Source organism: Neolamprologus brichardi, chromosome 9 (genome assembly GCF_056152115.1).
Source record: "Neolamprologus brichardi isolate AB-2024 chromosome 9, ASM5615211v1, whole genome shotgun sequence".
Taxonomy (NCBI): Eukaryota; Metazoa; Chordata; class Actinopteri; order Cichliformes; family Cichlidae; genus Neolamprologus; species Neolamprologus brichardi.
The window spans coordinates 39,057,380-39,070,942 of record NC_142112.1 but is presented as its reverse complement, the minus strand read 5'-3'; the positions used below and the strand labels follow the sequence as shown (position 1 = coordinate 39,070,942).

The 13,563-nt window shown below is 40.2% G+C and overlaps 1 protein-coding gene across 1 annotated transcript; it reads left to right on the top strand.

The window, feature by feature from the left end:
- The first annotated feature begins 1,057 nt into the window (after nucleotides 1–1,057).
- LOC102793039 (uncharacterized) lies at nucleotides 1,058–10,336 on the top strand. The gene is made up of 4 exons (XM_035915537.2): nucleotides 1,058–1,185; nucleotides 4,533–4,688; nucleotides 6,275–7,972; nucleotides 8,153–10,336. The coding sequence occupies exons 2-4, from the start codon at nucleotides 4,671–4,673 to the stop codon at nucleotides 9,074–9,076; spliced, it is 2,640 nt and encodes an 879-aa protein (XP_035771430.2). The 5' UTR covers nucleotides 1,058–1,185; nucleotides 4,533–4,670; the 3' UTR covers nucleotides 9,077–10,336.
- Nucleotides 10,337–13,563: the final 3,227 nt, after the last annotated feature.

Here is a 13,563-nt window from a genome sequence, read left to right as displayed (position 1 = left end):
TGTTCAGAAGATAAATTTGGAGGACAATGAAATTCTTTCCTCAGTATCAAAGAAGTCAGACTTCTGTTGTTGTACCATCAGGCTTCTTCCACATCCTAGAAGAAAACTCTGCAAGAAAACATCCTCCTAACTGCAGCTGTTCAAAGGCTGCTGGCTCATATCAATCAATCAATCCCGAGTCGGTTGTGGTCAGTGAAATCCACGACGCTGTTGCATGCTGGGGCAGCAGGTTGAGGGTCGCAGATGCCAACAGACTAAATAAACTGATCCACAAGGCCAGTAATGTTGTGGCGATGGAGCTGGACTCCGTTAGGGTGGTGTCTGAGAGGTGGATGTTGTCCAAGATTAAGACAATACTGGGCAATACCTCCCACCCACTCCATGACGTACTGGGCAGCCACAGGAGCACGTTCAGTGGGAGACTGAGATGACCAAATAACACCACTGACCAACACAGGAAATCATTCCTGCCTGTGGCCGTCTCCCTGTACAACTCCTCCATCTAACACACTGTAAACACTGCAATAGTTGCACCCTTTTTGCACACACTCTTTTCTACTCAGTAATATTGCTGCCAATATTCTTGATATTTATTTATAATCACCTCTGTCAATCCTATTATGGAGTGATTTGTGTATATATTGTGCTATTTCTTAAATCTGTAACATATTATATGGTTAAATAGTCTAGCCTGTTTTTTCTTACTGTTACTGTACTGGAGCAACTGTAACTCACATAATTTTCCTTAAAGTATGCTGATTCTGATTCTGAAATTGTAAACAAAATATTTTACAAACTTCAAAGAAAAATAATTTAATTAATTAATTATACTTTAATTAATTAGCTACTTAATTACTTCCATTTTGAATTAGTTAATGACATGTGTTTAATTAATTGTTAAATTATGTGATAATTTGACTTATTTTGGCAATTGAGGCCCTCCATAGCTCACGGAGGCGCGTTTATTGCTTCGCACTCCAGACCAGCAGGTGGCGATGATGCGGATCTGAGGTGGTGGAACAACGGAAGTAAAGTAGGACAAGAAGAAGAAGCAGCTGCAGAAAAAGACGGATAAAAGTTGAAGATCCGCTTCAGCACAACCGTCTGGCCTTACCCAAGACTTCCAGCCCGGGTTTGTGGCCTGAGCTCGTCCGGAGGAAACCACCGCGTTTGCGCCAGCCTGAGGTTAGCCCGCTATGTCCCGCACGCTCATTAGGCGCGTGCGGAGGCAGCTGAAGCTGACACGTGTGAGACAGCGCGAGCCCACTGCTCCACAGGAAAGTGTCTCCACCACAGCCTGAAAACACGAATCTAGACTCGCAGTCAAAGTTTAAGTGTCGACGCGAAGCACTCATTAAACACGTTTATCTGCGATAATAATATTATTCGTTTTAATGTTGCAGCTGCAGATGGTTTGAATGAATCCCGTCTGCTGCAGCATCATGTAGAACATCTGTAAAATAAGAAGGAAATAAAACTTTAAAGTACAATGTTTGCATGTTAACAAGCACATCCAAACTTTACTTCAATAAAGTACTTGAGTAAATCAAATTGAATCACATTGTAGTGCAGAGAACAGTTTCACGGTTTTGTGTGGATCTGATATTTGCCATTAACTTCTCAAATAATCCAAATTTCACCTGCAAAGAGACGGTTTTACCTGCTTTTATGGAGAAACTTCCTCATGTGTGCTCAGCAGATTCTTCTTCAGGTGATTTTTATAAAGCAGCTCACATCCCCAGGTTAATTCAATTCAAAATGTATTTGTAAAGCACATTTAAAAGGAACAGAGTTCACCAAAGTGCTTCACAACTGGTTAGAAACAAGAAAAAACAATAGAGAAACAAATACAGAGAAATGACAATAAATTAACATTAAAAACATAAAGCAGGCCTGATGGTGCTCAAACTGAACTCGAATTAAAAGTAAAAAGTGAGTTTTAAGACGTGATTTAAAAGACTGAATCTGGCTGCACGATCTCGGTGCTCTTTTGGGGTCGTACATGTTGAGGAGTTCGTTTAAATAACTGGGCGCCATATTATTTAAAACTTTAAAATTAAGTAAAAGAATCTTAAAATCAATACGATACTTTACAGGGAGCCAGTGTAAGTTTACTAAAACTGGAGTGATGTGTTCATATATTCTAAGAGCTGTTAAAAGACGTGCAGCAGCATAACTGCAAGTGATGGAGAGATGAGTGTTGGAGACCCAAACAGAGGGAACTGCAGTAGCTGGTCAAGAGGTGATGAAGGCATGAATAAGTGTTTGCAGGTCTCAGGGGGACGATCAGGCTGAGCTTTGGCTTGTTGTCACATCTGTGGACACTTGCTTCTCTAATTTAAAGGAGATATCTAAAAACACTCGTTACAGTGAGAGAAAGATGAGAAGCAAGAGGACCGAGGGTATCGGCTAACTTGTTCAAAGGGGCGTGAAAAACCGAAACTTCAGTTTTATTTTCATTTAGTGTAAGAAAACTGTGTGTTGACCAGTCTTTGACATCATGTAAACAGTTAAAGGCTGCACTGGGACAGAGACGTCCAGTTTCAAGGGGAAGTAAAATTTGATTTCGTCAGCATAACAATGAAAGGGAATGTTGTATTTCCTAAAATTAGATCCCAAAGGCAGGAGTCAAATCTAAAAGGACTAAAACACAGAGCAACCCGAGTCGACGGTTAAAAGAAGACCATTAAAATCTCATAAAAGCGCAGTCACAGTACCAGTGATGGGAATAATGGCGTTACTAACGGCGTTGACTTTCTAGCACAACAGCTGGAGCTCAGGGGGCAAAACAATCGCATGAGTGCTGCTGTTTGACTGAGGAAGAATAAAGGAGTCGTGGTCAATCACATGACCACTTACAGACAAAGCAACAAGGTGACATATACCAGTTTATAAACTGTGTTGATGGCCAGTAAAACCAGTCATGATGAACAATATAAACGCGTGTTTGTTCCTCAATAGTTTCATGTTGACTGTCTGAGGACAGCAGCGAGACCTCTCTGCTTATGAGCTGCTGTCAGACCTGCAGGTATCAGGCTGTGATCTTCTCCTTTATACTGGACACTAATGATTATTTTGGAGTCGCACAAATAATTTGTGGCGTCTTATTGAAGAACAGCTGATTGTTCTGGAAACAGTTTGAAATGGTTATTAAAAAAAGGGTAAAAGGTAAATGGCTGCAAATAACTTTGTTTGCAAAACTTGTGCACAGAATTTTAAAATTGACAATTTATATTTGCATTTAAAGTTATGAAATATGATCATTAAACATGTTTGTGGTTGTTACAGTAAAAATAACTTTTTCCACTCTGATTTTATGTTTTCTGTCTGATTTTAGATCAGTTGTGTTAACACAGTTTGTCAAAATGAAAACATGACTGTAGATTCAGACACGTGAGGTTGTGCTGATGAGACCAAACAAGACAAATAAACAGTTTTTAAAGGTAAATGTGGAGGAAACATCAAAGTGGTTAAAATGGCCGATTGTACCCTGGAGCCCAGAGGGTTAAACATTTTTTAGTAACGCAATAGTTACTTTTCAAGTAATTAATTACTTTTAGAATCTTGTAACTCAGTTACTAACTCAGTTACTTTTTTGAAGAAGTAACTAGTAACTATAACTAATTACTTTTTCAAAGTAACTTGCCCAACACTGCTCAGGACTGCGATGAGATTTAAAACCAGACTGGAACTCTTCACAAATCCTCTGAGGGTCTAAAACGTTTAGACATTAGCCTGAAGTTTGGAAGCACAAGTTGCACAACAGCATGTTTGAAAACAGCTGGTACACAACCTGATGACAATGAAGTATTTAATACAAATAAAATACTCGGCCCAATAACATGAAGAGCTTCTTTAAAGAGGCGAGAAGGAAGAATATCTTGAGAGGAGGGTTAAACAGAAGTGTGAGACGGTCGAGAGTTTACTCCAGTCTCCTGTTATATTTTAGACAGCAAGGAGCAGACGGGCAAGTTTATTCAACTCCACCGACACCGCGGTGACGCAAATCTGAAGGCGAGACTGTCCCATTTCACAGCCTCGCTCTTCTGGCCTTCTCGGTCTTCGAAAGACCCGGCCCACACAGACCGCGAAGGCCGGGTCCTCTGAAGGATGCGACCTACGTTTTGGGACACAGCAACAGAGTTGACTTTGGACCAACTGCCACCAACAGCAGCAGCTAGCATGGTGCCTCAAATCATCACAGACCACAGAAACTTCACCGTGTGCGTCACACCTCCCCTCTCCCTCCAGACTCTGGGATCGTTATTCATAAATGCTGAATTTATTTCCATCTGAACCTGGACCGAGCCACAGTCCAGGTCTTTTTCTTAGGTGTGTTTATATACTGCATACGCTGTTTACTCACACCCAACATTAGCTGTTATCATAATCTGAGATTCTGTAGGTCTTTAAAATACAATGAAAATAAATCATGATTATGAGATGAAGGAGTGCGTTTTTACTCACTCGAGTCTCTGCAGTGACGAACACATTCTCACATCTAAAGACTTTCATGTCATGTTTACGTTTAGGATTGAATCTTGAATCTACGAGATAAAGGGTGGAGTCGAAATCTGAAAACACAGACGGAGGCTGATGTGATGTTTGGTGGGATGAAGATGATCTGAGGAAGAGGAGCTTGGTCCTCCTTCAGCCGCTGCAGAGGAACAATGGGCTCTTCAAAGAAGGTGACGAGTGCACCTCAGTGTCAGTGCTCTGACACAAAACTGTCGATGATAGCGGATTTTGAAAAAATTTGTAGTTTAAGTGTTTTAGTAGTTGAAGCCAAAGATGGAGTGCAGAAAACTAAACAGCAGTGGCGTTTGCAGGGTTACTGAAGTTGGGCTACCTGGTATATAATGTTGTGCTACGTGATTGCTAGCGACACAGCTATGTTAGCATAACATTAGCACAGTGAAGCTGGAGGATGAACGCCAACTTTTCTTCCACTCGATAAAAGTGCTTCATCTCTTTGCTACGACTGTCGCCCGGCATAATTTGCAGATGATAATGGTTGTATTATCATACAGTGACATATGACAACAGCCACTGCGATGCTTTAGACCAAAACAGGTGCAGCTCTATGACATCATCAACATGCGCTATCGCGGTAGAGCAGTATAGTCAAAATCTTTATCGTTGGCCAAATTTATATAGTTTCTATCGTATATCGTTTATATCGCCCACCCCTACTTGTAAGTTGAAACTCCCACACAGCCAGGAAACCTGAGCGCAGAGTTTTACACGTAGTTTTTTGCTGTAACCAGGCCTTAACAAAAAAAATTGTAACTCGTGTAAATGTTTTTTACTCACACAGAAATTCTCATCTGCAGATGCACAAACATAAAATGTTCAGATATTTTGGTTTACAAGGTTACAAAACTCAGTTCACAACTACACATTTGATTTACAAGTAGAGCAGGGCGATATGACCAAAAATATTTATCACGATATACATTTGAAAATTTGCGATAATGATATAACTGACGATATAATTGACACGAGACAAAATACTTTACAAGTCCACAACTTTATTAGTGCAAAAAAACAAACAAACCCATCAATGTATTTTCACTTAAACATGCAGCTGTTTTTTATGTGCATTAAAGTTATATAAAAATGTAACAGTGCAAATTCAAATTCCTCGCTGACAGTTTAACCAAAAGGCATTTCCAGTGGAAGCACAGTACGTATCACTCCGCGAGGCTCCTGCCTACGATAGCCGTAATGCTCCAACAATCCATCAAGCAGTGCGGCTTCGTAGCTCAGCAAAGTCGTACTGAAACATTTTTTGACAGATTTTTGAGCGCCGTGTACATAAAATCGGTTCGGTAATAATGACGGCCCGCTTGCATGCTCTACCAAAAATTGTGCTTTGGTGTGTATCTGACGGATGAAAGCCAAACCAGTTAGACACCACTGAAGTTGCATCATTTTTACAAACCAATTGTGGTTCATCTGTTTCATTTAACGATCCAGTTTCTGCCTTCTCATTCTCCATTGCCGCCATGCTTTTTCCGCAATGTGTGTATGAAAACAAAGGCACTGCACATCCGCGTTTTACCCATATGCTATTGCGATATTTCATTTTCTTATCATTGCCTAACATTATAATGGTATTATCATGAACTGTATGATGTGGCCCAGACCCAATCACACAAAATGTCACAAAGATGGGTCTCACCTTTTGTCATGAGAGAACAATGTGGTTTAAGGTTGACTATGAATACTTTGCACTCACTGTCTCTACTCCTGTATCTGTTTGTTGTTGCAGAAATGTAAAAGACAAAGCAAAGTGAGAACTCAGCGATCTCAGGATGATAAGGCTTCCCCAGCAACAAACAAAGACAAATCACACCCCTGCAAAGAATGTGGAAAGACTTTTCCCACTGCAAAACAGCTCAGAAACCACCAACGCATCCACTCTGGAGTGAAACCCTTCAACTGTGAGCATTGTGAAAAGGCTTTCATCACAGCAGCAGCTCTAAGAATTCACACACGTATTCACACTGGAGAAAAACCCTTCAGCTGTGACCAGTGTCAAAAGACCTTTCGTCACACATCTGCCCTCACGGTACACAAGCGCACCCACACTGGAGAAAAACCATATCCCTGTGATCAATGTGAGAAAGCTTTCCCAGTTTTATGTGCTTTAAAAGAACACCAGAACACCCACACTGGAAGGAGACCGTACTCCTGTGGCCAGTGTGGAAAGTCATTTAATCATATAGCAGCCTTGAAAAGACACCTGCGCATCCACACTGGAGAGAAGCCGTACACCTGTGAGGAGTGTGGCAAGTCCTTCAGTTTACTCAACTACCTGAAGGTACATAAGAGAGCTCACACTGGAGAAAAAAGGTTCTGGTGTGATGAGTGTGGGAAAGGATTCACAAAACAAAATAGTCTCAGAGAACACCAGAACAGCCATGCTGGGAAAAAACAACATTCCTGTGACCAGTGTGGAAAAGCTTTCTGTTGGACAGCCAGCCTCAAAGCACATAAGAAAATACATGAAAATGTGAAACAGTACCTGTGTGAGATATGTGGAAAAGCTTTCCTCTTGAAAGGAAATCTAAAGAAACACAGTAAACTTCATACAAGGGAGAAGCGTTACTCTTGTGACCAGTGCGAGGAAGCTTTCACTTCATCAGCTGAGCTCAGAAGGCACCAGTGCGTCCACTTTGGTGATAAAGTATACCGCTGTGATAAGTGTGAGAAAGGATTCACACAGTCCGGCAACCTCAAAATTCATCTATGCACTCACACTGGAGAAAAACCATACAAGTGTACCCAGTGTGAAAGAGCTTATGCCAAAAAACGTAGCTTAGCAGTGCACCTAGTTGCCCACTCTGGAGTGAAACTACACTCCTGTGATGAATGTGGGAAAGAGTTTGCTCATTTGGCATACCTGAAGAGGCATGAGCTCGTTCACAGTGGAGTGAAGGCACACAGCTGTGAGCTGTGCAGAAAGGCTTTTGTCAGCAAGAGTAACTTAAAAAATCATCAACACAGGCATACTGGAGTGAAACCATACAAGTGTGATAAGTGTGGGAAAGCCTTTTCCTCCAAGCAAGTCTTAACTCTCCATCAGCATACCCACTCTGGACTCAAGCCATATCGCTGCGACCTTTGTGGAAAAAACTTCAGCCAGAAAGTGACCCTGAAAAGACACAGACGAATGCACACGGGAGAGGATCTGTACTGCTGTGAAGTATGTGGTAGATGTTTTCCTTTGTATTCAGGATTAGAAGCCCACAAAGTTACACACACAGGGGAGAAACCGCATCGCTGTGAACAGTGTGGGAAAGCTTACAGCCACTATCGCAGCCTAATAATCCACAAACGAGACCACACTGGGGAGAGACCAGTCAAATGTGACCAGTGTGGTATGCGTTTTAAAAGTTCCAGCTCTCTGTGGCACCATCGACAGATTCACAAAGGAAAGAAACCAATCAAGTGCCACCACTGTCAGGTATTTGAAATGGATTTCAAGAAATGTTTTCTGAAATCTTTTTTTCATATCATATTGTTTTAAGTATTTTAGACATTAGACAGTAAGTGCGGAGTCAGTGTGTTAGATGTGAGAAGTAAATACCTAAGATCTCAGACTGTAACTGATTGTTTTCCTTATAACCTTTGGTAATTGTTTCAGAAATGGAGCAGCACATATGGCTCAAATCCTCGCCGCTGTCAGCACTGTGGCAATAAACCATACCGCTGCGTCCAGTGTGGAAACACTTTCAGCCAGCTGTTAACCTTAAGAAGACACCAGAACATGCACACTGGACACAAACTGAACTATTGCAAAGAATGTGGGAAAGGCTTCCCAACACTGGGTCTATTAAAATGCCACAAAGTTGTCCACAGTGGGGTTAAAGGTCATGTCTGTGATGTCTGTGGGTCATCATTCACCAACGCAGGTAGTCTCCGAAGACACAAACGAATTCACACAGGGGAGAAACCATTCAAGTGTCGACATTGTGAGAAAAGTTTCACATCCTCAGGTCATCGCACGCTTCATGAACGTGGACACACTGGAGAAAAACCATACTCCTGTGATGAGTGTGGGAAAAGCTTCAGACATTCAAGATCTTACCGCTTACATCACCTCATCCACACCAAAGAGATAATAATTCCTTGTGAAGTTTGTGGAAAGATATTCAACTCCCTGTCTTCATTTGAGTACCACGAACGTACCCACACTGGGGAGAAACCTTTTAAGTGCAAACACTGTGACAAATCCTTTATTTCAGCATCTATGCGCGCACGACATGCACATGTTCACGACAAAGAGCAACAGTATGACTGTGACCAGTGCGACAAGAGTTTCAGGACTCACAATTCCTACACCAGTCACAAGCGTAGCCACATTGCAAATAAGCAGTTTTATTGTTACCAGTGCCCAAAAATATTTGCTTCATCGCGAGGTCTGTGGAAACATCAGATCAAACATGCTGAGCAGAAATCATTTCCTTCACTGGATAAAAGGAAGTGCCTCGAAGTATCTAGCCAGACTTATGGTCTCAGACTTAAAACCCTCGAGATCAGGCTGCACAGAATAGATATAGATTCCTGAGATTTCAGTTAGTGTCACATCTTGTGTACTGTCTGCCCCAGGGCAGCTGTGGCTATAACTGTAGCTTGCCTCCACCAGTGTGTGAATGGGTGGATGACTGGGTGTGTAAAGCGCTTTGGGGTCCCTAGGCGGGACTAGTAAAAGCGCTATACAAATACAGGCCATTTACCATTTACTTAACTTTCAGTACCTTTAAAGTTCGGTAGCAGTACAACAAAATGGTACATTAGATTATCCATTGTTTAATGACCTTATTGGTCTGTTGTGCAGTGGTGCTAGTTTCTCTATAGGCCCTGAGAAAACCAGTAAAAATGTAGAGTAAAAAAGTGGTTTAGACATTGAAATGATAAAAAAAGATAATTGTTAAATAAGCGAATTAAATTACCTCCAGGACTGTAAGGGGACTTAAGCCTAAATGAAAGAAACACTTGGGCCTTTGTTAATGTTGCATATTCCATTAGCTCAGTCAGTCAAAGTTTAGACAGAATGTTTTGGTTTGGTTAGATTCAAAATTAGTCCACACAAGTTCTTATTAGATAAAACTGTTCAAACTGGAAACAGTCTGAAAAAATTTACCAGTGCTAGAATTTTTCAAACCAGCAACTGCCAGTCAGTGGAAATGGAGTATTTGCATATGTTTAATACACTTCCTCTGGGTGGGTATAAAAGTTTTAGTTGCATACTTTTAACTTAGTTTTAGTTTACCTTTATGTTCTTTGTCAACACTTCCTTTGGATTTTAGCAACATTTGAACATTGCTAAGGGCAAGCGTGAGTCTCCATAATAATTATTGCCTCAGACAACAGCATTGTGGTTTAGCTGTCAGAAATTGTATTATTTGTGAACCTTTCTTGTTTTGCTACTCAGAATTTGTAAAGAAGATAAGACTTGACCTTTTGTAGGGGATTGAAAAAAATGAAAAGTATTATTATTTTACTTCTCTGACTTTTTCTCTCAAGATTTTTGGTTCAATAAGTGTGGTTCGTCATCTCGTAAGGTTGTTGAGGAAATTTACTGACCATTTGAATAAAGTTCTGAATGAAAGAAAAATACTGGTTTGTCAAGTTGTGAAAATTCCACTTAATTATTATTTGCCAGCTTTTTCTGTGTAGTTATTATTTTCTTGCATTAGTAACTAAGAAATTCCTAAAGTTCACTGGGAAGTGTTCGTCTCAAGTCAGCTACTTGATTGTTGAAGGTTAAACTAGCTTTTTATTAGAAAAGAGCACTGTATTCAACTTTTTTGTTGATCTAAATATTAAACGGTATCTGTTAGATGTTCATGTGGTAAACACTTCAAATAAAAAGGTTCTTAACAAATGTCTCAACAGCTCTGAGTTTCCGTCTCACTCGCCCCCTCCTGCTGAATCTGAAGGAGATCTGACACAGATTAATTTCCTGTCTTTATGTGCAACCTCTGATATCACCGTTAGTGTTTTGCTTGTCATTTATTGAATTAGTTAATATTAATATTCAACCTGTCATAAGTCAGTCAGTGACCGTAGTATCGATTCAGTATTAGTAGTATTAGTATACTGTTATTATCACCGTTCCTCTTACCCGCTGTTTTTCTTTCCCTCAGTCATGTCTGTCCTGTAGCAAGTGAAAATAAAATGAAATAAACGATAAAAACAAATGTCAATCAAATGGACCAATACGGCAAGGCCGGGATGGTCCATTTGGTAAAGTAAATCCGTTGGGCATCTTTCTTTGCCTTTAAACAATAATTCTGATGGCAAAAGAACCAAATGGGACAGGCGGGGGAAAGTAATACTGACCGTCAACAGTAGGATAACTGTCAGTATCGATTCAGATTGAGCCATTAAACACTGGTATTAATCAAGGAGGTTACAAATGCTGTAGATCAGAAACAGCTTGTGGCTGGATTATTCCTAAATCTTCAAAAAGCATTTAAGAAAAAATCAGCCATGAAATCGTAATTAATAACCACTATTAAACGATATGGGATGGATTATTTACATCTAATTTTACAATCAGATGTAAATAATTTTACATCTGATTGTAAATTTATTTAAGGGACAGGAAACAATTTGAAAGTTGGGAGAATATTCCTCATCATGCTTGGACATTGCTTGTGGTTTTCCTGGAGGTTCTGTACTTGATCCATAAGGATTCAGTATTTATTTAGTTATTTGTAAAGTAGGAACCAGTTTTATGACACAAATATTTGTTTTTTCTGGGCGAATGATTTTAATTTTACTTAAAAATTAAAATCATCTTGTTTGGGAATTGTCCAACTAAAGTGCAGACTCACATAGATGCTGTGGAAATTGAAAGAGTTCAGCATAAGTTCCTTGGTATAGACAGATATAATAGATGATAACAAAAAATAGATGATAAAATAAGATGGAAATCTCATATAAAACATACATAACACAGTTCCAAGAAACATTTCAATATTGAGTAAAGCAAAACACATTCTGCTTTCACTTTATATGAATTATTGTGCAGAGGTTTGGGCCAATACTTATAAATGCTCACTATCATCATTATCCCTATAACAAATAAAAAGGGCCATAAGGATAATACTGGTTACAGAGATCCATAAATATGTTTACCTCCTGGCGCACGATGTAAACATGTAAAGAAAGGATTTATGATTGGATACGATATAAACAGGAAGAAAAGGGTGATGATTATTGGTACAAAAAGAAAAAAGATGGGGGGTTACATAGGCTCATCCTTCTCCACATTATTTATTAGGATTATTCTGTTTTGCTTATTTTCTGTTGTGATTAGTTGTGTTTTTTCTTTTCTTTGATGTTCTTGTATTATTTCAACATGTTCAAAATAAAGCCACACAAACAAACAAATAAGCAGTAGATTTATAGTTTTTATGTATTAGAATATTTAATTTAATCTTTCTTTTTTTCCACATCTAGCCACCCATTTATCTTCTAGCACTTATCAAGGTCATGGGGGATGCAGTCTCTGCAGGGATGCCCAGGCCCAACTCCTGCTGGAAGAACACCAAGGGTGCAGCAGCATGACTTTATTTTGGGTTAACAAAGTGATCACATCTGCTGGGTCAAAAATATGCAACAGCAGTGTTAATATTTAGTTACATGACCCTTAGCCATTTTCACTTCAATTAGGCGCTTTTGGTAGCCATCCACAAGCTTCTGGTTGAATCTTTGACCACTCCTCTTGACAGAATTGGTGCAGTTCAGTTAAATTTGATGGCTTTCTGACATCAAATTTAACTAAACTGGGGCGCCTCTGTCAGTGCGCCCCAGGGCAGCTGTGGCTACAATGCAGCTTACCATCACCAGTGTGTGAATGGGTGGATGACTGAATGTAGTGTAAAACGCTTTGGGGTCCTTAGGGACTAGTAAAGCGCTATACAAATACAGGCCATTTACCATTTTACCATTACCATGGACTTGTTTCTTCAGCATTGTCCATGTTTTCAATGGGGTTTAAGTCAGGACTTTGGGAAGGCCATTCGAAAACCCTTATTCTAACCTGACTTAGCCATTCCTTTACCACTTTTGATATGTGTTTGGGATCATTGTCCTGTTGGAACACCCAACTGTGCCCAAGACCCAACCTTCGGGGTGATGATTTTAGGTTATGTTGAAGAATTTGAAGGTAATCCTGCTTTTTACTCTCTGTAAAGCACCAGTTCCATTGGCAGCAAAACAGCCCCACAGCATAATACTCCCACCACCATGCTTGATTGTAGGCATGGTGTTCTTGGGGTTAAAGGCCTCACCTTTTCTCCTCCAAACATATCGCTGGGCATTGTGGCCAAAAAGCTCGATTTTTGTTTCGTCTGACCACAGAACCTCCAGAAGGTCTTATCTTTGTCCATGTGATCAGCAGCAAACTTCAGTCGAGCCTTAAGGTGCCATTTTTGGAGCGAGGGCTTCCTTCTTGCACGGCAGCCTCTCAGTCCATGGAGATGCAAAACACGTTTGACTGTGGACAATAACACCTGTGTTCCAGCAGCTTCTAATTCTTGGCAGATCTGCTTTTTGGTGATTCTCGGTTGACTCTTCACACTCCTGACCAATTTTCTCTCAGCAGCAGGTGATAGCTTGCGTTTTCTTCCTGATCTTGGCAGTGACAAAACAGTGCCATGCACTTTATACTTACAAACAATTGTTTGCACTGTTGCTCTTGGGACATTCAGCTGCTTTGAAATGGCCCCAAGTGACTTTCCTGACTTGTTCATATCAATAATTCGCTTTTTCAGATCTATGCTGAGCTACTTTGACTTTCCCATTGTAGTGTTTGTGTCTAATGAGCCCTATTTAACTGGCCTCAGAGAAGTCAGCAGCTGTGGTTGCTCATAATCACTCACAAGAAGTTAAGAGGCCATGCTATGAAGCTCAGTTCACTGACAACTTTCTAAGTCACCAAAATTGCTAATTCATGTTGCTGTATGTCTATTACCCTGACGTTGACCCTGTTAAAATATCATTTTAGAGTAAAAGGAAAAAAAATCCAGAGAAATCACCAAA

Coding starts and splice junctions, on each gene's coding strand:
- LOC102793039 (XM_035915537.2), top strand. Junction 7,973..8,152: donor TCAAGTGCCACCACTGTCAG/GTATTTGAAATG, acceptor TAATTGTTTCAG/AAATGGAGCAGCACATATGG.